This window comes from Phragmites australis, chromosome 16 (genome assembly GCF_958298935.1).
Source record: "Phragmites australis chromosome 16, lpPhrAust1.1, whole genome shotgun sequence".
Taxonomy (NCBI): Eukaryota; Viridiplantae; Streptophyta; class Magnoliopsida; order Poales; family Poaceae; genus Phragmites; species Phragmites australis.
In genome coordinates this window covers 337,430-361,906 of record NC_084936.1, presented here as the reverse complement: position 1 = coordinate 361,906, position 24,477 = coordinate 337,430, and the positions used below count along the sequence as shown (strand labels likewise).

The following is a 24,477-nucleotide window of genomic DNA, read 5'->3' as shown; positions in this document are numbered from 1 at the left end:
ATGAATGATATGAATTACTATGTATGATGCGAAGTTGATATCGTCGGACGACTCTTGGACACAATGGCCTTCCAACGATGGTGCGAAGGAGGAGCAAGAAGCGACATCTCATAAACGTGCCCAAGAGGAGGAGAATGAGAGGCTAGCCTGTGAGCTGTGCACTGCGGAGGAGCAAGAAGCAGTATCCCGTAAACGTACCCAGGAGGAGGAGGACGAGAGGGTGGCCCGTCAGTGTGCTACGGAGAAGGCCGAAGGCTCAAAACCTAGAGGCATTCAGGTGTCAGACTTCGATATCTTTGACACACCAGTGAGCCTGGAGCATAGGCAATGCTGCGGTCGATCAGGCGTTGCCGGGTCCTCCACTCCACCACCATCGGCCCCCCGGCGTCCCCGGACGTACTCACGCCATCAATCGTCAGTGCGGGGACGCGGTCCTCGTCGTGGGAGAGGTAGAGGGATACCGGACTGGCTCAACTCAACTGACTTTTTAGGGGGTGACTTGTAATATTGTGTGTTTGTCGATGCCTGACTTGTAATATGTGTTCATTACTATGTATTAATAAAAGTGTTTTTATTATTAATTTACAGTAAATATATATATCATTGTATGCATGTATTGAGAGAGACGAAGAGATTGATAAGAGAGAGAAAGTACAAAGAGGACATAGAGGAGGACCGTGGAGGGGGGAGAGGGAAAATATTGCCCGCTCAAACCTTCGGCCGGTAGTGATGCCAGAGAATCACTGCCGGCTTGGGTATCACTGTCGGTCCACCGAGCTGGCAGTGATAGTCCTCGCCTATCACTACCTGTTGCCCACTATCGATTCTAAAACAATTAGTGAAAGAGATTTTGAAGCTGGCAGTGAAGAAATTTTCAATAGTAGTGAATGCACTCACATGGCAAAAAAGCCAAGCCTGAGCAACCCAACTTAAAATTGTGCACCTATCTATTAAGCTCTAGCTTCGCCACGGTTGCCGGTCATCCATGATTAAGTTAAATTCATGGTCAAATGATGATCCTTTATTCAGTATAAATCTGCACGCTTAACAATAAGTCCAACACTCACATATATGGCACTGGAATGATAGATAGACAAGGCACAAGACTAGCTAATTAATCTTGTGGCAGTACCGGGAGAAGGAGGAGCTTTTCCGTTCGATGCACCGTGAGGCCGAACGATTCTGTCATATCGATGCCTCTGTCCATCAGTCCCGGTGGTAGCTCCCAGTTGAAGTGGTACACGAGGTTCGCTAGCATCACCTCAACAGTGGAGATGGCAAAGTTTATACCCGGGCACATCCTCCGTCCAGTCCCAAATGGCAGGTACATGATATCGTTTCCCTTGTAATCCATAGCTGCGGCGCTACCCCCTTCCATGAAGCGCTCCGGCATGAACTCCTCCGCGCTCTCCCAGTAGCTTGGATCCCTGGCCAGAGCCCAGCTGTTGACGATGACGCGCGTCCCAGATGGAATTGTGTAGCCCTCTATATCGCAGTCGGCCATGGAGAGGTGGGGCGCTAGGAGCGGTGCCGGCGAGTGGAATCGGAGAGTCTCTTTGATGACGGCCTTCAGGTAAGCCATACCACTGATATCGTCTTCGGTAACCATCCCGTTCCCCTTCCCCTTCCCCTTCCCCTGGGTCATCGTCATCCTCACCTCGGCTTGTAGCTTCTTCATGAGGTGAGGGTTCTGCATGAGCTCCACCATGGCGTATTCCATGACGATGAAGGATGTGTCCGTGCCGGCTTCGAACATGATCACCAGCTGCGCCTTGATGTGCTCTCTGGTGAGCTTGTACTCTTGTTGAACGGAGAGCAACACGTCGATGAAGTCGCTCTCGTCGTCGCCGTCGCATTCCGACGCCGGCTTGCTTGCATGGCCGTTGATGAGCTTCTCGAGCAGGTCGTCCCACATCTTGTTCACATTCTGGGCCTTGGCGCACACCATCCTCTTCACCACGTCCAGCCTCACCAACACCGGGAAGTAGTCCTCCAGGTTGAACCCCCCCATGAGCGACGAGTTCGCCTCCACCAGCTCCCGGAACAGCTTGTTCCGGCCTTCCTCCCTGAAGAACTTGCCCGACACGGCGTGGCACACGATGTCATTGGCGAAAGCGTTGAGCAGGTTGCTCAGGTCCATGGCCGTGCCTGCGGCTGCCGCCTCGCGGATCTTGCCCACAACCAACCTCACCTGTCAATAGATCTCGATCATACATGAGCATGCATGCATGCATATATGCATGGTGCAATCAATCGAATTAATAAATTTGATCCATGGATCTATCGTTAAGGTACCTCTTGCTCGCGTGCGTGGCGGTAGGATCGGACCTTCCTGTTGGTGAGGAGGTGCGTGGTGGCGATCTTCTTGACCTGGCGCCAGTGCTCGCCGTATGGGGAGAAGGCGACGTCCGTGGAGCCGTAGAAGAGGATGTCGGTGACGGGGGAGTAGGCCCGGGACGCGAACACGTGGTCGTGCGTGCGCAGGACGGCCTGCGCGGCCCGCGGCGAGGAGACGATGAGGGTCGGGACGGCGCCGAGGCGGAGGAGCAGGAGGCCGTCGCGGCCGTGCTTCGCGGCGAGGTCGGCGAGGGAGACGTGCGGGAGGGAGCCGATGAGGTGCAGGTGGCCGATGACGGGGAGCTTTCCGGGAGGCGAAGGCAGATTGCTCAGCAGAAGCTCTCTGGTTCTGCTTGTGGCCGTCGCAGAGCGGCGCACGAGCAGGAGGACGATTACTGGACAGAGGAGCAGGACAGAGACTAGTGCTGCTTTTGGAGACGACGCATGCCGTAGCAGCAGCCCATGGAGCGCATGGTGCACCTGCAACCACACTTGAGCCATGGCTGTCTTCGTTCGATACAGGCAGCAACGAGCTTACTGCTTCACTTATGGCCTAGGTTTCCTCTGCAACTCTCTCTTCCTTATTTATAGCTACAATATAATATAATATCTGAAGATAGGAATGCATCATTTTACTACTCCTATATATAGTTTATTAATTTATATTAGAAAGCTGAATGCATACAGACGTCGCCGTGAGAGGTGACATGACATGAACCCACGGCACGGCAGCTATCGATCAAAATCATTGAACGCCTGAATTAACCTGAATGTATCGTCGACGGTGCTGACGACGACCATGCAAGCAGACAAGGTGCAATCGATCGAGTTGAAGCAGCCGGCCGGCCCCGGCCCTCCGAGATTATTACAGTATTTTATGTTTAACCTCCCGTCCTGCCTCACCATGCTCTCCCACTCGCTTGCCTTCAGCCATCTCCAACTCCAACGGTGAGGACATCACCAGATCTGCTCTGCAGCTCCTGCTGCGCTAACCGGACACGTCGAGACACACTTGGCCCAGCTTAAATCATCGGTCGTCCTTCACCTTCGCCTGCAGCTGGCGACGCCTCATGACCCACTTCTCGCTCTCATGTTCACCTCCTCCTCCTTCGTTGAGCTAACATTCCTCCTCTGAACCACCTTTTAAGTCCGATAGCTATGAAAGACACCAAATCCTACCCCGCTGCCGGCTGCCATGGGTCTGATTTCACCCTTTAAATTTTAGACGCTGAAATTGAGGAAGGATGCTTTTATTTATATTATACGTGTCTTTGTACATGCACAGCAGCACATCCCTGAAGGCCTAGTATCTCTATTCTATTTAGTTCACGACGGTTAACGGTCATGATTGCACACTAATATTATAGATAGATGAATGTCCATACGCAGTCTCACCTGCATAGCAGCCTGCCAACCCAGTCCGCCCACGCTCAACCAGAGCACGCCATGTGGCACACAGCCGTACCAGCATGAGTCACGTGGCCCCATGCCCCACCCAGCGCATCAGCCCTCGCGGCACGTGTCTATCCAGTAGGTGTCAGTAATTGTTCAGCGTTATCGTTTAATAATTATTCAGTTGTTATCATTTAATAGTTGTTCAGTAGTTAGTGTTTGTAGTTTAGCAGTTATTTAGTAATTATTGAGTACATCAGTATTTTTTTACTAATTATTGTTCAGTAGTATCAGTAGTTATTAATAGTAGTTTAGTAGTTTTAAGTCATAATAATTTTTTCAGTACTTATTTAATAATATCAGTAGTTATCAGTAATTGTCCAGTAATTCTATATCATATTACCAACACTACTGAACAAACTACTGATATTACTGATAACTATTAACATTATTGATACAAACTACTGAACAATTTTACTATGACATGGAACTACTGAATATTGAAGTACTGATAACTATTGATAACTATTGATCGTTATAACTGAAGTATATATTACTTTTTTAAGATGTATATATTATTTTCTAAGATATATATATTTCTTTATAAGTGAAATATATATATTTTTAGATATATACACTAATTTTTAAGATGTACATATTCTTTTGTGAATACTCATTAGTTGGAGAGGATGTACACTGAGAGTACCGAAAAGACTTCCTATATATATATATATATAGCACTTTCTATACTCCCAAATGTACATACTTTCACTCTAATGGGTGTTAAAAAGAAGTATGTATATCTTATAAAGTAGTATATACATTAAAAAAACTATATACTTCACTTATAAAGAAATATATATATGTATATATATATATATATATATATATATATATATATATAGAACATGGTATATACTTCAATTATAACAGAGTTAGCTATAGATCAAACTGGAAGTATGCACTCAAGAGTAGCTAAGAAACATAGATTATGGTACAACTCAAAACAAAAAACAATGATGTGATACATATATAGAATGTAGTATATTATGCGGAACTGCGAGCCTCCTAGAACAACGAACCTCTTGGACAACTGCGTACATGTTGGTCAATATGGTCACTATAGTATTATTTTGATCCTGTCACAGTGACTATTCTCAAGTATATAGTCTACAAATGGTGGTTGAGTGTTAATTTCCAGAAACATACTCATCATTGCCGCAAGAGTCTTGACTTTCGTTTCAAGCACATTTTCAATAAGTTTTCTTAATTTCCCGGCCCCTATCTAATCTTGAATGTAATGGACCAAAGGATAAGGAACAAATGTACACGTTTCCAGACTCTGTAATGTACGACATAATCTAAAAGAGCTCCACTCGTATCCTACATATGTTGTTCTCATTACTTCATCAATTTATGAGCCTGTTTATTTAGGCTTTTGTTTTTGAGTTTTTATAAAAAATTAGGGTTTTGATTTGTCTGAAAAGTTATTTTTGAAATTAAGATGTTATTTTTTATAATAAATTTTTAGCTTCTTAGCATATAGCTTCTCAGAAAAATATCTCTCAGCGAGCTTCTTATCTTTAGTTTATTTTTCTCAAAAACAAGTTTATATGGAGAAATAAGAAGCCACTTTTTTATAATCCTATTTATTCTGATTTCTAACTTCTGATTTTTAACAGCAGCAGAAGAACAAGAAGCAAGAGATAGACCTATCTATATAGCGTGCCAGAGACTAGAGAGCGAGAGTGAGAAAAACTTGTGATTAATTCGTACGTCTGAGTAGTGGAAAAAGATGGTGAGTTGCTGGAGTGGTCAATGACTTGAGGATAGATACTGAGAAAAATCTGTCATGCACTGATGAATTATGGACTACTTTGAAGAATTATATTGTCCAGTATCGATCGATCGTGTTGCGTGGCAGAACTGTCTAGGTACATTGCTCGATTTCTATCTATCTATCAGACCTTGGATGTCGGCCGTGAGGTGAAGATGCATGCACATGATCGCCTGCGCCGCGCGCGGGGACGACACGACGAGTTTGGCAGAGGAGCATGAGCCAGCCATGGCCGTGTGCTTCGTCGACGAGGCGCAGGTGGCCGATGCTTGGCATGCCGCATCTTGTTGCTGCTACGATGGATTCACGAGGCGTGGCGCAGCAGCAGTAGCACAAGAGGGATAAGTAATCACTACTAAAAAAAGATTATTTCTTTCCTACTCTCACTACTAGTTAAATATAACCGATATTAATAAAATATCACTAACAGTTTAAGTAAATTTTCTAAACATGGTAAATACGTATATAGGAAGAGCCACTACGACCCTACGACAAGATGATGGTTCGATAGGAACACATAGACTCATGGTTTTCATCATATATTTGCATGACGTGCGGACATCTATTAGACGTACGTACGTGTTGCTACTATGATTGGTTTCATTTGTTTTTGCGTGGCCCAACTTTGTACGTACATGCTCGATCTGTCATTATCTATCTATCTATCTATATAACGTGCTAGAGACTAGAGCCAGAGTGAGAAAAACTTGCGATTGATTCGTACGTCTCAATGGTGGAAAAAATGGTAATAAGTTGCTGGAGTGGGAAATGACTTGCGGATAGATATATTACTATAAAACCATCGTTAGTGCCGATTTTAAATGACACTACGCAATCGGCAATAATAATTTAGAATTATCACTGCAGGTTCCGCAACCGACAGTGATAGTTTAGTTTTACTGTCGGTTTGAGCCACGATTTGACAATAATATCTCCACTATTTTAAGCCACGAACGATAATAATAGCCTATTTTCAAGCATGTTAATAACATTAATCGACAGTGATAATTTCACACAAAAAGCATATACGCACATACATTTCATTATTCATATATTAATTATTCACAAATCAACTATAAAACATTATTAGTCAAACCTTGCATCGGATAAAAGCAACTTTAGATAAAAAAAACCTCATTGACAACTATCATCGTTGGCAACTATTGGTCTCATTAGTCCGTGTAAAGTTAAATGTCCTTATCTTAGGGGGCACAAGTCATAATATCAGTAATACGTGGGTTTTATCACAATTACTCATCTTCTTGTTTCACACTCTATGAAATAGGAGAGAGATTGAATAAAAACAGTAGAATAGTGCCAATCAAGCTACTAACCCTCTACCATATAAGCGCATAATCATCACAAACACATGTGAGTTACTGTGCACTTTAGTGATAAAAAAATGGAGCAAGCTATTGCCCCAAAGAATGGCAACAAAAATATTCATTTGTGTCTCAGTTGTGTGTCCCAAAATTTAAATGTAATGTTATGGGTAGAAGAGTTTAGATACTTTTCCCGACCTAAACTCTTAAACCACACAACATCACATTCAAACTTAATTCGATACGATATCATCATTGGCAAACTGCATCTAGCTATCCAATGTTGGACCCCTCATTTAGGTATCTTTGTACAACTCGTACTAGTCACTAGATCAATAGTTAGTACATATTTTTCAATAAAAATAGATATCAGAGACATACATCAATTAAAATATATTACTTAGGGTACAAGACGGAGTTCAGTACAACATAGTCCTATAGGCATAATTGAACAGTTAGACAACACCACAAAAAATTTAAGAGAAAGTGACGCAAGCACTATTGACAGTTTGAGTGTGGATGAAATCTAACTTTTCTACTCTTCATCTTCACCTTTGACAAAATAGGCTTCTGGGTCATCTGAATCCAATTATAACAAGGGTAAGTACATAGTGTATTCAGCAAGTCTTACCTGAAGGGGAATAAATATATGTAAAATGGTAGAGCAAAGATAAGGCTATAGAGTTTGTAGGTTTTGGTGGAAAACCAATTTTTGATGCAAGGTTTCAGTTGTTCCAAGACCTTTTTGAAACAATTGAGAAAAGCAAAGTTGCGTTTAAGACCGTGGGATAGGTTATTGGCCTTAGGGAAGATGCAATCCATCCTGCTAGTTCTGAAATCTTACAGTTGAGGGACACCATGTCCTCACCAACTAAAGGTACAAGGCCTGCACTTTCCGAAAACATAGGCACACTGCCCACTCACACACCAAGGAGTACTCACGCCTTTGAGATAATCATTAAGACCACATCATAACATCATCCATAACTGTGGACATGGCTGTTCAAATAGATTTATACTTTGGAGAGATGTACAACTTTGCCCACATGGTATATTTGACCTTAAACTAGGATCAGTAGTGGAATGCCCTGGTCTTGTTGCAACTCCTACCTCCAAGTAGTCCTTTAGGTAGGTCAAAAAGTGAGTTGCCAAACTCTTTACCCACTCTAAGGGACATATGGTTGTACGGTGATTGCTAGGTGAGATATCAAAATGAATCGATCCTTATACAACCGAAGTGAGTGTCTCCCAGCAAGAACCCCCTGCAAGTGAACAATGCTCCCAAGATGAGGGACACACCACACCACAGGCAACTCAGGTGCGGACACGACCAAGCCTACTCATCTGCCTCACTGTCTACTTCGGTGAAGTCAAGTCCTCTGAAAGCATAAACAAGGGTGAGTGCAAAAGTACTAAGCAAACCTTAATCCTTGCCCTACGACAGGGGTCTAAATACATGCATATGGATAGACAAGGAATAACATGTAAGGTTATCTTTGCGGATAAGCTAACTTTACTCATGCAAGGTTCATTTTTCATAAGACAATTTTTATGAAAACATTATATCAACATCATTATATAAAGGGGTTTTTTTTGGCCATGATGGAAAGTCACCGGGGCCTAAGTTTTATTGTTATCGACACCCCGTCCACGGTAACCCACAGCATATGGCCGGGTCTAACTTTCAAAAAATGAGCACACCTTGCCCACTCACACACCAAGGGGACACCAACAACACATGCTAGTCGCAATGACTAAACCATATCTTGTCTATGACCGTAGACATGGCTAGTCAAATAGTTTAACCTTTGCAGAGTGGTATACTTTACCCACAAGCTGAGTTTGGCAACATACCACTGTCGTGACAGTGTGACTCAACAAAGCTATTACCCAACACAACATCATCTCACTAGCTGCCTACGGGAGCTAACCAGGGGTTCATGACCTTAAATTAGTCCTCCAATCGGGTCGCCAAGCCTGCACCACCTGCAGCTGCTCCATAGCCTCCCATTGAACACCTGCCTCTAGACGACAGTAGACTAGCTGGTCGGGTTTAGGCTAAGCCCTGCCTATACAGGGTCGAGTAGTTGTACTATAAAGACAGTGCACACCGGAGTGTTTTCCCAGAACTCAGAGAAGATAAAGCTATATACACCGGAAGATTCGGTGATCAGAAGATCAATATATCAGACAGTTGAACAATGAAGAAGTTAGCTTGGTTAGGCTCAAGTATACACACCAGATAGTCTGATGATGGAGATGAAGTATACACCAGATAATCTGGTGTTTAAAATGTATTTGAGTGGGGTTTCAACGGCTAGTATCCACTGTTGTACACACCGGATGGTCCGGTGCTTGTATTACTGTTGTCACTGGATCATCCGGTGTTCACAGTAAAGTTGAGCCATTGCAGCAACAACTTTTCCATGGGGTTGAGGCTATATATACTCCTCTACTCCTCCACTCGTTCTTTGAAGGTGCTGAAGTCCAGAGAAACTCATATACACTTGAGAAGACATCCAAGTCATCAAAGTGGTAGAAGTGTTCATCCAAGGTGATTAAACACACCATTAGAGAGTGATTAGTGTTTATAGGCCTAGAGAGAAGTGTTGCAAGGTGCTGCAACCTAGAGAGTGGATCAAGGAGTAACCCTCCATGGCGAGCCGCCATTGCTCGCTCGATCCAAGAGATAAATGAGAATATCGAGCAAGCAGGGAAAGGATTAGCCAGCCGAGTGGCTAGCCGAATGCAATGAGGAAACGAGAGGGGGAGAAAGCGAGAGGGGAATTAAGAAAAAGGTGGCCCCCCAGTCTCTGGACTCAATAGACTGTCGGTCCCCGTGCCGCTATCGCCCGTGCTCCTCATGTCCGTGCTGCTGTCGCCACTGCCATCGTTCCCAGCATTGTGCCCGATGGTTCCCCTGCCACTGGAGCTTGCGTCGCCACGTGCCCAGCGTCATGCGTGATGTCGATCCCCGTGCCACCGCCCAAGCTGCTGCTCTCCCCACCTGCGTCACCGTGCCCAACACAACGCTTGATGGTCCTCGTCCCCATGCCACTAGCGCCCATGCAGCCGCCCTCACCGCCCTCCGTACCTAGGTTTTATGGAGTCGTGGACAGGGGAGAGCAAGTTGTGGGTCGTGTGGGCATCACAGCGTCAGGCGTGGGGACTTTGGGAGCCGGCATGGACTGAGCCATAGATCGGATCGTGGGCTAGTGGGGTGGCTGGGTGGCAGAACGTTGCTTGCGGGCAGCTAGGCCACAACTGGTTGGTGGGTTTAGCTAGTTTGCTTATTATCTAATACTTAATACATATTAGTATATATATTAAATTTTTGCAAAAATATTTGAGTGTACATCTGTATTCCCATGACCCAATGTGGGTCTGCTTCTGCCGATAGTGATTAGTGGTATCACTGCTGATTTCATCAGGCTTATCAAATTTTTTTGTTGCTGGTGGTTATGAATTGAGTGATACATTATTACTCCCGGTGTTTGCTAAGCCTATACTAATAGGCGATTGAGTTTTGGTAGTAGTGAGATACGGAGAAAAATATTGCATGCACTGATGGATTGTTTACTACTTTGCAGAATTATTGTTCGGTAACACGAGTAAATATTAATTGGCCGCGCATTCTTTTGTACCACGTATGCATCAAAAGAGAGACGATTTGGTTACAAGGTCAGCATTACAATCATGCATGCATGCATGTGGCCTTCAGGTTAATCATCTATCATGCATGCATAGTCTAAGCTTAATCAGCACGAGTGCGAAATACACTCGGCCTTTGTAAGGGACGGCTGGCCCGCATGCAGCCAAAGCAGACAAATGTATGTGACGGTGACAACTTTTTTCAAAAGATAGTCAAGGTTTAATCGATCGAGTATTATAAAAACTAACTAAGATGACAACAAGCAAATTAGCAACAAATTAGATGTCTATTCTGACTATATCTATTTCCTGTCACATTATTAACCTTTTAATTTCCAGCCGCTTTAATTAGCCTTTAGGTGAAAATGGCATATTGCGACTTACATCTCAAGGCATCGATATGTCTTGATGGATACTTAGTATAGCGCGCATATATAAATTTTTTTTTGGTTGGTATTTCTCTAGGGTTAACATTATCTCTTTCATAATTATACTACTTGTGAGAGATGTGTATTGATCTGATGTGATATCTGTTCACGATATATGCATCTGCCATCTACCAAGAACGCATATAAAAACCTGTATAAAAATTCATACCTCTATCGAATTCGATATGTACATTGAGACCAACATGTATACCTACTTTATACAAATATTCACAATATCAATGATTTTACCCATCGTCGACAATATATATATATATATATATATATATATATATATATATATATATATATATATATATATATATATTTGTTAAGATTTGCTAGGAGCTCTGGCAATCACCAAAAGAAAGAGATAAAGCACTCGATTGGTTTAGCTAGGTAGGAAGATTAGACACCACCCTACCACCAAGCTACTGTACTCGCATGTATCATAAAAAAAAACTATTTTTTAGACACTTAGAGTGTATTTTCACCGATGGCTCATTTGAAAAACTGTATGTGCCGTTAGCAGAGGTCCGTTATAGTTATATTTTCACATGCAATTTTTTATATGAACCGTTTCTAAAAATATGATGATTATCACAGGCGGTTAATATAAAAAATCGTGTGTGTAAAATGTTATTTTCACAGACGGTTCTTTATGTGAACCGTTTGTTAAAATAAGTGATCGGTTATTTTAAAAAATTATAACTTTTTCATTTAAAGTCGAATGAGGACAAACTTTATATAAAAATTATAGTTCTCAACGAGATCTACAACTTTGTAGTTGAAAAGGTTTTCATTTGAAGTCATTTATATATCCAAATAATCGTTTAACTGCAAACAATTATTTGAGCATCTAAATTACTTCAAATGAAAAACTTTTCAATTAAAAAGTTGTAGATCTCGTCGAGGGCTATAATTTTCATATAGAGTTTGTGCTCATCCGACTTAATATGAAAAAGTTATGATTTTTTTAGATACGTTATCGCCCGATGGAATTTGTCTTCTTCGTTGTTGTGAAGGTCCCCTCTATCGACCTGGTGTACGTCATCAACCGTGTTCTCTATTCTGTTCTACTGGATGAAAATTTCTCCATTGATGTTCGTTATAATGGAAACATTTTCGTCAACTGCAAGACATGCTTGAATGCCCATTTCTTGCTGAACCATGGTTGGCGGTTTGGCTGCAACACAGTCTGGTTCTAGCTGATACGTGAGATAGTCATGGTGTAGCTAAATCTGGATGACTGCAAGCAGAAAAGTGAAGATGAAGCTTGGGATTGACATTATGGTGAAACGTGGGAGGCTGAAATGATGTCTATTATCTCATTTTTTTTTCAAAGACGACACTGATCGACCCAAGTTTGTTGATCATTTTTTTTTTCTTTTTGGAAGACAACGTTGCCATGATGTCAATTAATTCATCCTTTTAGAATACGGCATCGATCGATCAATGATGTATAGCTAGCTAGGTTTATGTGTTCTGAACAATGTGTGATTTGCATCGGTGTGATATATATGTAAATGTATGTGTTTTGTGTTCTGAATAATATGTGATCAATGTTATGAATAATGTGTGATCGATATTCTAAATAATGTGTCTAATTTTAAAATCATAAACTATGTATCTGTGTGACCCTTTCCCCCTATAAGAAAGTTTGCTTCCTGTCTCGGAAAAAGGAGACAAACGATTTAAAAAAATCCGCATGTGATAATTAAAATAGACATGTTTAAACAAAACCCGTCTGTGACTCTTAGTAATCACAGACGGGTTTAAACAAACACCGTCTATGACTCTTACTACGTACAAAAGGTTATCTGAAAAATCCGTCCATATGTAAGTGTATTGCAGATGGTTCTGAAATCATCTGTAACAAGCTGCATATCATAGACACTTTTGCAGAAATAAAACCTATAATCGTCTATGATATTGTTTAAAATCCATATTTTAAACCTATAACCTATAACCTATACTCGTTCTGGGGTAGTGAATATTAATAATATTTGTGCGTGGGGTGGGACCCTAGGCGCCAATGATAGTCTAACACTGTCGGTTAGTAAATAGGACCGACAATTGATGCTATAACAAAAATAACCCTATTAGGTTATGATTGTGATTTTGTAATTAATGATAATATAGTCACTACGACTAATATGTTTGTCAAGAATATATGTTAGTAGGTCTCATGGTGCAATACATGAAGAAACCGCTGTAGCCAGGACAAAATTTGGTTGAATTAGAGAAGTCTCAGGAGATTTGTTCTCACTGGATAGTCCAGTGTACTGAAGGCTATACTCACTGGAGTATTTTCAGCATAGGAGAAAGATCTCACTGGATAGTCTGGTGTTAGGCCTGAGTAAACATCAGAACATTTTCTAAAAGGATGAAAAACTAAGCTTAAATGATATTGTACTCATCGGAAGGTCTGGTGATCAGAACCAAAGTACACCAGAGCATTTAACAGAAGCTATGTAACTGTCGAAGACTGAAGATCAATACACCGAAATGTCTGGTGATGAAAAGACAGTGTACACCAGAATGTTCCCCCAGAACTAAGAGAAGATGAAGCTATACACACCGGAAGGTTCGGTAATCAGAAGATCAATACACCAGACAGTTGAACATTGAAGAAGTTGTCTTGGTTAGGCTCAAGTATACACACCAGATAGTCCGGTGATGAAGATGAAATATACACCGGATAATATGGTGGTACTTGAGTAGGTTTCCAACTGCTAGTATCTACTATTGTACACATCAGATGGTCCGGTGCTTGTACTACTATTGTCATCAGATCATCCGATATTCACGGTAAAGTTGAGCCTTGGAGCAATGACTAGTCCGTATGGTTGAGGCTATATATACCCCATCCACTCGTTCATTTGAAGGTATTGGAGTCCATAGAAGCTCATATACACTTGAGAAGATATCCAAGCCATTCAAGTGCTAAAAGTGTTCATCCAAGGCGATTAAGCACACTATTAGAGAGTGATTAGTGCTTATAGGTCTAGAGAGAAGTGTTGCTACCTGCTGCAACCTAGAGAGTGGATCAAGGAGTGATCCAACCGTGTAACGAGAGGTACGTCGGTGCCTTGGAGTCTTGGTGACTCGTTGGTAACTTATTGACTCTCCAACTTGGTGTGGAGTGGCGCCAAGAAGATTATGTAGGGACGCGGAGATCCTTTTCTTTGTGACTAAAGCTCCAAAGTGAAGACAACGCCCAACTATAAGACCAAGACCAAAAGTAACCACTACAAGCTCAAGAAGAAGAATAATAGCGAAGTGGTTGCACACATGGTTGGGAGAAATGACCGGAGGTGGAACCAACCCATTTGGGCGACAAAGGAAGTCATCACCAACATGAAAAGACCCCAATAGATTTGGGTTCCAAAGAAAACTTGAAGTCCACAAGTCAGATTAGGGATTTGGAGACTTAGCTCACAAGATGAAGTGAAGGTTCAATCAAAGAAGCCAAGTGTACAAGTTTGGGCGCATTAATAAAGATCATAATCATCATTTACCCAAATTCCCATCCAAAGGTAAACGAGGCAAATATACTAAATGCTAAATCCTCTAAATTGATAAATTTACTTGCATTGTCTAGGATTGCATGCTCTCAATTTAATTTATTGCAATACCTAGTGCAGATTTATATGGTAGGTTGTTTATCTTTTTCTTATGAGAAACCTATATGATTTATTAGTTGTAAGTTTCTTACATGACACTAGTTTTTTAACTGGTATTCTTTATGTGCCATAAACCAATTTATAGGGTACTCTCCTCATTGTTATCAATAACAAATGCATATCTCTCACAGGTATTCAATACTTGTATGCACACATTTAGGGGAAGTATATCCTATGGGTTGTGATTTTAAGACTAACATATGTTTCAAGTAATATCTTTTATATTCTCATGGAGTGATCAATAAGTTCCTAGATGTATGCAATACTTAAAGGCTTCAATTGGTATCATTGTCAATTCGTTTATTCATTTAAGCTACCTTCATGTATAATATGGCTTAAACTTCCATCTTAACATATTGTCCAGTTGTGCATATGTCTCTCTCTTATCATATGTATGCACACATATATGGAGAGTTTAAATCATACTATGTGAGTTTCACGAATTATGATCCTTTCTGTCTTTTTTCATTGATATTAATGCCTCATATCCTTACAATTGGTACATCTATTAAATTGGTATCATTTCATATGGATCACGACTTATGAAGCTCCCTCCCATGTGCTCTAATGCTCTTTATCGAGTTCAATATGTGTTTGTAGCCCTTTTTGATATTGTTGACACTAGGGGAGAAGTTTGACGACCAAAGCAAGAGGCATACCTAGAGGAGAACAAGAAAGATACCAAGGTTGACAAGGGGAGACTCATCTACATTTAGTATCAAAAGCTTGCAATGGTGAATCTCTTTCATGGATCGATCAAGGGAGATAGTGACAACAGAGAAAGAGGGAGCCACAACAAAAGAAGGACTAAGTGGTAAGAACATACATCCAAACAATGTGGTAAGACTTTGTGCTCTCTGCAATTTGTATCATTTCTTATTGCCACTTGCTTTGGTTGTGTTGTCATTAATCACCAAAAAAGGAGAGATTATAGCGAAAATGACCCTATTAGTCCATGATTATGATTTTGATAACATAGTCATTGAGACTAACATGTTTGTAAAGAATATATCTTAGTAGGTCTAATGGATGCAACACATGAAGAAGCCACCACAACCGGGATAAAGTTTGGTTGAATTGGAAAAGTCACAGGAGATTTGTTCTCACCGGATAGTCCGCTGTACTAAAGGTTATGCTCACCGGAGTATTTTCAGCAGAGGAGAAAGACCTCACCGGATAGTCTGGTGTTAGGCCTGTGTACATACCAGAACATTTTCCATACGGATGAAAAACTGAGCTGAAATGAGATTGTACTCAACGGAAGGTCCGGTGATCAAAATCAGTGTACACTGGAGCATTTAACAAAAGCTCTGCAACTGTCGAAGACTGAAGATCAATAAACCAGAAGGTCCGGTGATAAAAAGATAGTGCACACCTGAGTGTTTTCCCACAACTTAGAGAAGATGACGCTATACACATCAGAAGGTTCGGTGATCAGAAGATCAATACACCAGACAGTTGAACAGTGAAGATGTTAGCTTGGTTAGGCTCAAGTATACACATCAGATAGTTTGGTGATGGAGATGAAGTATACACCAGATAATCTGGTGTTCAAAATGTATTTCAGTGGGGTTCCAATGCTAGTATCCACTGTTGTATACACAAGATTGTCCGATGCTTGTACTACTGTTGTCACCGGATCATCCGGTGTTCACAGTAAAGTTGAGCCATTACAACAACGGTTTGTCCATGGGGTTGAGGATGCCATTGTCTTTGTGACTAAAGTTCCGAGGTGAAAATGGCGCACAAGTAACCTAAAGATAGGTTAGTGGTGAGACCTCGCCTTGGTGGCTTAACAGCTCATCATGCTTGAGGTCTTGTTTTGGTGACTTGGTATCTCAAGAGTTGTGACTGGAAAAGACTTGGCGATCGGAAGCATATCCTTTGTGGAGCTCCAACATAGAATATGGGTGATTTGTGTGCCACCGATACCACACGATAAAAATCATTTGCGCGGAGTTTGTCTCTCTACCTTATTTACATTTCCGTATTTACATATTTGTAGTTTACCTTACTAGAGCAGGTTCAATCCTCTTGAGCGGTAGAGTAGACATACTAGCTAAATCTAAAACACATTTAGATAAAAATTGGGATATATTTATCTTGTGAATTTTTTAGATTTATTAGTTTCTAAGTGTCTTAATTCATCCCTTGTTAGGACATCATAGTTCTTCACAGATGCCCTAAACCGACAGTGATGCTAAGTGATGAAGAAGGATGGAGAAGGATAACTATATAGGGTAGAAAACTATCAGAGGCGGATCAAGTAAATAACCGACAATGATAGACTATCACTGTCGGTTCATAACTACAACTAGTAGTGATTATATTATTGCACGGGATGTGGGAACCTAGACGTTGGTGATAGTCTAACACTGTTGGTTGGTAAATAAAATCAACAGTTGATGCCACAAGATGGTATTGATGTATCGTTGCCGGTTCGTGCTATGAGCCAATAGTTAGCGGCGGGCTCATGATTTTCAATTTAGGTGTTCATATCCGTTGCGCCACTGTCACCCTGCTTATGTGTCTCATTATATGCATATTAGTGCATTTGGTCAAGAGGATCCTGCTGTGGCCTTCGACCTGCTTTCGGAGTTGGTATCGTCGGACGACTCTTCAACAGAATGGCTTTCCAACGATGATGCGAAAGAGGAGCCAGAAGCAACGGTCCATAAGAGTACCTAGGAGGAGGATGATGAGAGGCTGGCCCATCAGCTGTGCGCTATAGAGGAGCAAGAAGCAGCGTCCTATAAGCATGTCCAGGAGGAGGACAAGAGGATGGCCCATCAGTGTGCTGCGGAGGAGTCCGAAGGCTCAAACCGTAATGGCGTTCAACCGTCGGACTTCGATGTCTTTGACATGCTGGTAAGCTTGGAGTATAGGCGATGTTGCGGTCAATCAGATGTGATCGGGTCCTCCGCTCCACCACCATCAGTCCCCCGACGTCCCCGGATGTACACACGCCATCAGCTATTTGTGCGGAGACGTGGTCCTCATCACGGGAGAGGTAGATGAATACTGAACTTACTTAACTCGACCGACTTTTTGGGGGTGACCTGTGAGAACTATTATGTATATATGTGTGTTTATCGCTGCCTATAACTTGTAATATGTGTTCACTCGAATATAATATTAATTACTATGTATTAATAAAGGTGCCTTTATTATTAATTTACATTAAATATATATCTCATTGTATGCATGTATTGAGAGGGAAAGAGATGGAGAGATCGAGAAAATAGAGAGAGGATAGAGAAATGAAGCATAGGGAGGAAGGAGGGTAAAACACTACCGGTTAAAGCATTCAGCTAGTAGTGATGCCTTGGAAATTACTGCCGACTGAAACCACCCGCCGACGGTGGTTCTTAAGGTATCACTGCTGGTTGAAGCCTTCAACTGGCAGTGATAACTCCTTCACTATCAGTCCCCTAAGCCGGCAGTGATAATCTCCGACTATCACTACTCGTTACCCACTGCCGGCTCCAAAACTGATAATGAAGGAGGTTTTGGAGTCAATAGTGATGTACTATTCTAGTATAGACATACATATATATATGACATGTATATGCCTACAATACCTGTGCATGTATAGAAAACAGAAGGTAATATGTGTGACTGTAGCCAAAAATCATATGTTAATTTGAGGTAGCCTGGCTAGTCCTGCAGTACATACATGATAAGTCTCATATGGTCTGGGGATAGGGCTAAAAACGGTCGAAAACGATTGGAAAAGGCTAAAATCGTTTTCAGTTTCACATTGTTTTGCGGAAGCAATATCGAAAACGGTAAGTCAAAAATGAATACGACATCGGTATTACAGAAATATCAGAAATGATGATAACGGATGGAAAATATGACGATATCGATCGAGAATTGATAATTCATAACCGATATACCGATCTGTAGCTCACAAACCATATATCTCATACGACAAGATCGATGAAGTCACACATAACTTCATGACATAATAATAATACGAGTTAAAACACATCTCATATGAATATATGATAAAGGATCAGACACATTTAATATGATAAACATAAATCTATGATACATACGAATATACGAGGATAAGTTCTAATTTTAAACATAAGTTCATAGTTCACATCTCACAATTCATAAGTGACAAGTCACATATGTCATACGGACATACCCATAGATATAGATACAAAATGAAGTCTGAACCAAAATGACAAGGTTTGATGGTCACACAGGAAGTTTAAACAGCTGAACCAAAAAGACACAAAAACATAGACATAGTTGTGGGTATTCGGTAATTATCGGCAGAAATTACTGGCTACAAACATAAATATTCGGAAACGGTAAAAAGGAGGAAAAATTGTTTTTGTTTCCGTTTCCGACTCAAATTACCGATATCATTTCCGATTCCTGAGGATACCGATACTGCAAGATACCATTTCCGATATCATTTCCATTTTGCGAAAATGATATCGGTATACCGATACTCAAAAATTCGCAAAAAAGGCGTCTGGTAAAATAGGAATTTCTGCTACCACTTTCCGCCCTATCTAGGGACGAGAAAAAGTTTCTCCTTACAACACATGGTCAGTCCAAACACTTGTGTCATATCAATGTCTTTCTTTCCCCATGCCGGTAGGAGCTGAGCTCCTAGTTGAAACAATGTATTGAACATATTTAACCGAACTGTCTAAATCTCATTTCATATATCCTCATATAGAAAACTTCTTTAAAAGATTATTTCTCTATTTTTGTACGTCCTCCAATCGACTCTCTAAATTCTACCCACCTATATTTTATCAGTATCCTATAAATAAAAAATATTTATAACGGTTATATTTTTAACAGATAAATTTTGTATATGTTTGAATTTTGTTTGAATTCAAATTAAATTAAAAGAAGAATATCACATAAAATGGCAACAATACATATAAATGTAGCATTACAAATGAACTAACTTTTTCATCATATAACTTCGAGCTAAAAATAATTTTGAAAATTAGTTCATCATATAGGAAGAATATTAGTGAAATTTCCCAGATTTTTTGAATTTATTTGAGACCCTAACAATTGTTAGAAGTTTTAAAAGTAGTTTTTTTTAAGAATTTTAGTTCAAATTCTACACAGCTTTTTGAGTAAATCTAATTAAATAAGTTACACATGGATTATGAAACACGTATAATCATTTTTAAATTTTTTAAGCAATAGAAGACCACTAGTTTAAATGAGAAGGAGCGAATTAAAGACCACTATTTTGGAGCAACAAAACACGTACTCCCTCTGGTTGTAAATGTAGGTCGTTTTAGCCTCTTCAACTATTCTCTAAATATAAGTTATTCTCGAATTTCTATGCATTTTTTCCTCTTTTGTTCCCGTCTTACCCATATTTAATAAATACTACCACTCTTATAAATGAATGAGTTATCTTTTCTAATATATAATAAATAAAGAGCAACAAGGTCATTTCATCTACTTTCTTAATTCTTATGTACAAATCTAAAACGATCTACATTTACAATTGAAGGGAGTACATCTTATAGCCAGCTTTTCCCCTCCAGAATGTGACGAGTGAAGCCGGGCAGATAGCGAGCGCCAAAAGTAACGAGACCGGTTGGAGAGTCCGTTGGAGAACTGTTTTATCTAGCCGGTTGGAGTTGCTCTAAGGTTCGCTAGCATGATTTGGACGGTGGCCAGCCCAAAGTTGAGTTCAGGCAAATCCTCCGCCAGGTGCAAAGACCTTAAAGCCATAAACCCATGAACCTCTGTGGCATGAACTCCTCTGCCGTCTCCCAAGACCTTGAATCTCTACTAATAGCCCATGCATTGACTATGACTCGTGTTTGCATTGGGATCCTGTAGCCATTACTTGATGTCACAATCGTGTTTGCGCCGGCGGTTGCAACCGTAGCGTCTCCTTGATGACGGCCTTCAAGTGTGTCATGCCGCCAAGGTTCTCTTCCATGACCATTTCTTGGCCCTTTGGTGTGTTCGTCCTCACCTCGGCTTGTAGTTTGACCATGACACTGGGGTTCCATATGAACTCCGCAATGGCGAATTTTGATAAAATGATTAAGTTTATTCATGGTTAATTGCCTTTCATCCTTTATTCAATACACTACTACAAAAGTGATCATATTTACTGGCTCATCACCGTCAGTTCAGCTAGAATACAATACTGCAAAAATATTTATCACTACCGGTTCGTAAGAAAAAAAGCATCATTGCCGGTTGTTAATAAGAACCGACAATGATAATCAAGTATCACTGCCGGCTCTAGTCATGAGCCAGCAGTGATACCGATGTTGGACCTAAATGTTTTTATGCATTTTGCTTTTTAGTCTCGCATCCGCTCAAATCCACACCAAAAAAAATTGTGAAGTGCTGACCACCCTCTCTCTTGCTCCCGACAGTCCTTATCCACACCCCCTCCACTCATCTCTCTCGTTCTCCACCCACGATCCACTCCTCTATGCTCTTTCTCACCATTTCGCACCCACCGAGAGTAGCAGCAGCAGCTCATCCATGCCTTAGTGCCACCTAGATCCAGTGGAGGAGACCACGACGAGCTCCTCCTCCATCTGCCCCAAGCTGCAGCCACCTTCCCCGCCAGAGAACTGAGCTGCACCACCATCTTCTCCAATGCTGGTGGACCAACATGAGGCCTCTATGCCACCGTCAGGCCACATTGGAGCTCGGAGGGCTCCCCAGAAGCCTGTTGTGCCACATCCCCACTGCCAAACGTCATCGTTCGAAGGAAAGCCCGCTCGTGGAGGGTAGATGAGGACACCATGGCGGCCACTGACCTCGCCTGGGCACCCTCAAGCTCGACCCGATGAGAGCTCTGTGGCGGCGAGCTCCACGGAGATAATAGCACGTCCTCATCCATGGTGGTCGTCGACCTCACCTACGCACCCTCGAGCTCGACTCGGCTAGAGCTCCGTGGGGGCAAGTGCGCAGCCCGCCCGGACGCCTCCTACATCACTGTATTTTGCTTCGTGTTTTTTTCCTCTATGATGGCAAAAGACAGACTCAATAGATTGTTCTGTTCTTTGAATTTAATTTGTGTGCATCATGCTTGGGATTGTTTAGGAGGAGTGTATTTTTTTCTTGTAGTCGTGGAGGAGTGGAGTGGAGCAAGAGGCTATGGAGGGCTTTCGCCCGTGACCCGATCGGAGCAGCGCTGGTGATTTGGTTAGAGCAGCATCGATGGCTGGATGCCTGGATCCAGTCATTTTTTTCTTTTTCAAAAATACTATTACTGTCGGTCAGAAAAACCTGGCTATCACTTTCGCTTATGTTGGAATTTCTGTTTTGAAAGTCAGTTTAGAACCGACAATGAACTCATATTTTGTAGTAGTGATATAATATAAATTTGCATGCATGCTTTGTTGGGGATCAAATCGCACACCCTTTCCATTGCTCAATCTCTGTTGGACGGAAACCAGCGTTTCCCGAATGATGAACAGTGAAATTAACAGAGTTCACAGCCGATCAAAAGCGAGAGTTTTTTTTTGGGTGGGGGGGGGGGGGGATCAGAACTGATCCCCTCTTTTTGATCTTTTCTTTTATTCATAACACTTAGGCTTCACACAATTACACGTTCGCACGACCGATTTACCACCCACCTCCCACACGAGGCGTTGGAATTGGTATGCTTCAACAAACTTTGACGCACTCACACAACTTGCCGAACACGGAACAGCAAGCGGGCTCGTCAATCGTACACATGCTCGTTTTACTATAGACAATAATTAATATAGACCATCCAATCTTACAATTGACAGTTTAGATCAATCTAATCATAACTAATTGACAGTTTAGATCAATCTAATCATACTTCTCATCGTTATCTGTGTCATGAGTATCATATATATGTATTATGAGTATTAGGAAGGTACTATTAGAAATAGAATGACTTGCAAATTTATAAATAATTGGATTTAAATAGGGCAAAATAGTAATCTTAATTTCAAATCATTTTTTACATATTCATATCAATTGGTTTATTGTGCTCTAGAGTTCTTCATCTTACTAGGGTTATTCAGAGCGGTGGCGGCGGTGGCATAAGGTCCACCGAGTTGTTCGACCCCAACAAGAACCGTTGGTCGTCCGTGTGCAACATGGCCACGGCGATGGTGCCATTCGCCAGCGTGTTGCACGGCGGGAGGTGGTACGTGAAGGGGCTTGGCGTGTCACAGCAGGTGCTGAGCCAGGTGTACTCACCGGAGTACGACGCGTGGTCGGTCATGCTCGACGGCATGGTCATCGGCTGGAGGAGCCCCAGTGCGTGCCTCGACGGCGGGCTCTATGCCGCCGACTGCAAGGACGACTGCCGGCTGAGGGCCTACGACGAGGTCATGGACGCGTGGACCACCTGCATTGACAGCAAGCAGCCAGAGCCGACCCTGAGGGGGGTCGAGCGGGGCGGCCGCCCCGGGCCCCCAAAATCGAGGGGCCACTCCTCGTGTACCTATGTATAGTATGCATGCCTAACAATACGATAACAGATAGAACTATGTCTAAAATAGCAGGAAGGACTAACAGTTCGCATGGTAGGACGCAAGTTTTTATGGTTCCTCCGGTCCATAAAAAATCAAGTAACCTGCCTACCTAGCCTATTTGGTTGTTTGCCTATTTCGTGTTTTCTTCCATCCACATAGTCCAGTTTCCTGTGTTTTGTGGGACCACGACTCCAAGGTGTCCCGTATACCCGCAACTTCGATCGAGGACATGCGTCAGTCATTGCCATATGAGTTTTTATTGCTGGTTTTTCTCCTCTATAGTTTCTACTCCACCTCAAATGGATCTGACCCTTGCTAAGATCGCACATTTGAAATACGGAAAGGTCTCCACTCACTCCGGTAATCAATGGGTCCAGCGTTTGTACTGTGGTGCTGGCACTTGCGAGCAGATAGATCCAAAGCTACTATTGCTGCAAGCTACCTGCTGCATGTACCGATGAGTAACTAGAGCTGTGCGTAGCAAGTTGTACATAGGTATGTAAGTATCTATACCTAGCTAGCATGCATTAACGCAAGCATACGTACGTGTACTCCGATCCATCACAATTTTGTTCCCGTGAGCATTTACGATAATTTTGTTTCAGCTTACCGTAACGGATGCATTCCAGGTTATTCAAACTTATCGTAAATGTTTGTGGACACTACCCAGAATATTATCTTTGTAATTGATATATAAATATTTCAATATTTATGTTCAATAGGCCCTATTTTCAGTTTCGCCTGGGGCCACTGAAATCTCAGGACCGGTCCTGCAAGCAGCACCAGGGGAGCTCCCAGGCGGCGGAGGCGGCCGCTATTGTCGCTCTCCACAGCAAGCTCTGTGTCGTCCCGAACGACATGAGCATCTCGGATGTCGACGTTGCCGCCGGGTCGGGAAACCAGTGGTGGGAGACCCTTGCTGGCAAAGCGCATGCCAATAGCTTCGTCACGGGTCTCTTGTCCAATATCGCCGGTCGCCGCCGCACCAAGAACCACATCCTCCATTGCCAAGTTCTTGAGGCCTAGCTGACTTTCTGCTCAATGTGTTCTGTTCAGACCTATACTCTAAAAGGGTGTAAAAATGTCATGTTTGTTTAAGAGTTTTACTTGTAGCACAGGCACCTGAATCATCTGAAGGATGTGATCAGTGTACAGTTCATATGATATGATCATATTACACAGAATTTGATTAGAGATGGCGGTCTGATGCTATTTTTCAGAGTTTGATTAATTGTTTTCTTTCCTTCAGTCGTTTTGCTTAATGTTGTATCTTCGAGAGAAGACTTGTGTTGATCACCTGACAAGTCGTTCCAGGTCATTGACCAGAATTAGGTGCGGATGCTG

The 24,477-nt window shown here is 42.0% G+C and overlaps 2 protein-coding genes across 2 annotated transcripts; one reads left to right on the top strand and one right to left on the bottom strand.

Moving 5' to 3' along the window:
* Positions 1-999: 999 nt before the first annotated feature.
* LOC133895330 (indole-2-monooxygenase-like) lies at positions 1,000-2,882 on the bottom strand. Its single transcript, XM_062335573.1, has 2 exons — positions 2,296-2,882; positions 1,000-2,191 (listed from the first exon to the last, which is right to left on the bottom strand). Exons 1-2 carry the CDS (start codon positions 2,836-2,838, stop codon positions 1,115-1,117), a joined length of 1,620 nt encoding a protein of 539 aa, XP_062191557.1. The 5' UTR covers positions 2,839-2,882; the 3' UTR covers positions 1,000-1,114.
* A 19,870-nt stretch (positions 2,883-22,752) lies between these two features.
* On the top strand, positions 22,753-23,151 carry LOC133895317 (F-box/kelch-repeat protein At1g55270-like). Its single transcript, XM_062335546.1, has one exon. The coding sequence runs from the start codon at positions 22,753-22,755 to the stop codon at positions 23,110-23,112; it is 360 nt and encodes a 119-aa protein (XP_062191530.1). The 3' UTR covers positions 23,113-23,151.
* The last annotated feature ends 1,326 nt before the right edge of the window (positions 23,152-24,477 follow it).

Coding starts and splice junctions, on each gene's coding strand:
- LOC133895330 (XM_062335573.1), bottom strand. CDS start 2,838: ATGGCTCAAGTGTGGTTGCAGGTGCACCATGCGCTCCATGGGCTGCTG. Junction 2,192..2,295: donor GCCACGCACGCGAGCAAGAG/GTACCTTAACGA, acceptor ATCTATTGACAG/GTGAGGTTGGTTGTGGGCAA.
- LOC133895317 (XM_062335546.1), top strand. CDS start 22,753: ATGGCCACGGCGATGGTGCCATTCGCCAGCGTGTTGCACGGCGGGAGG.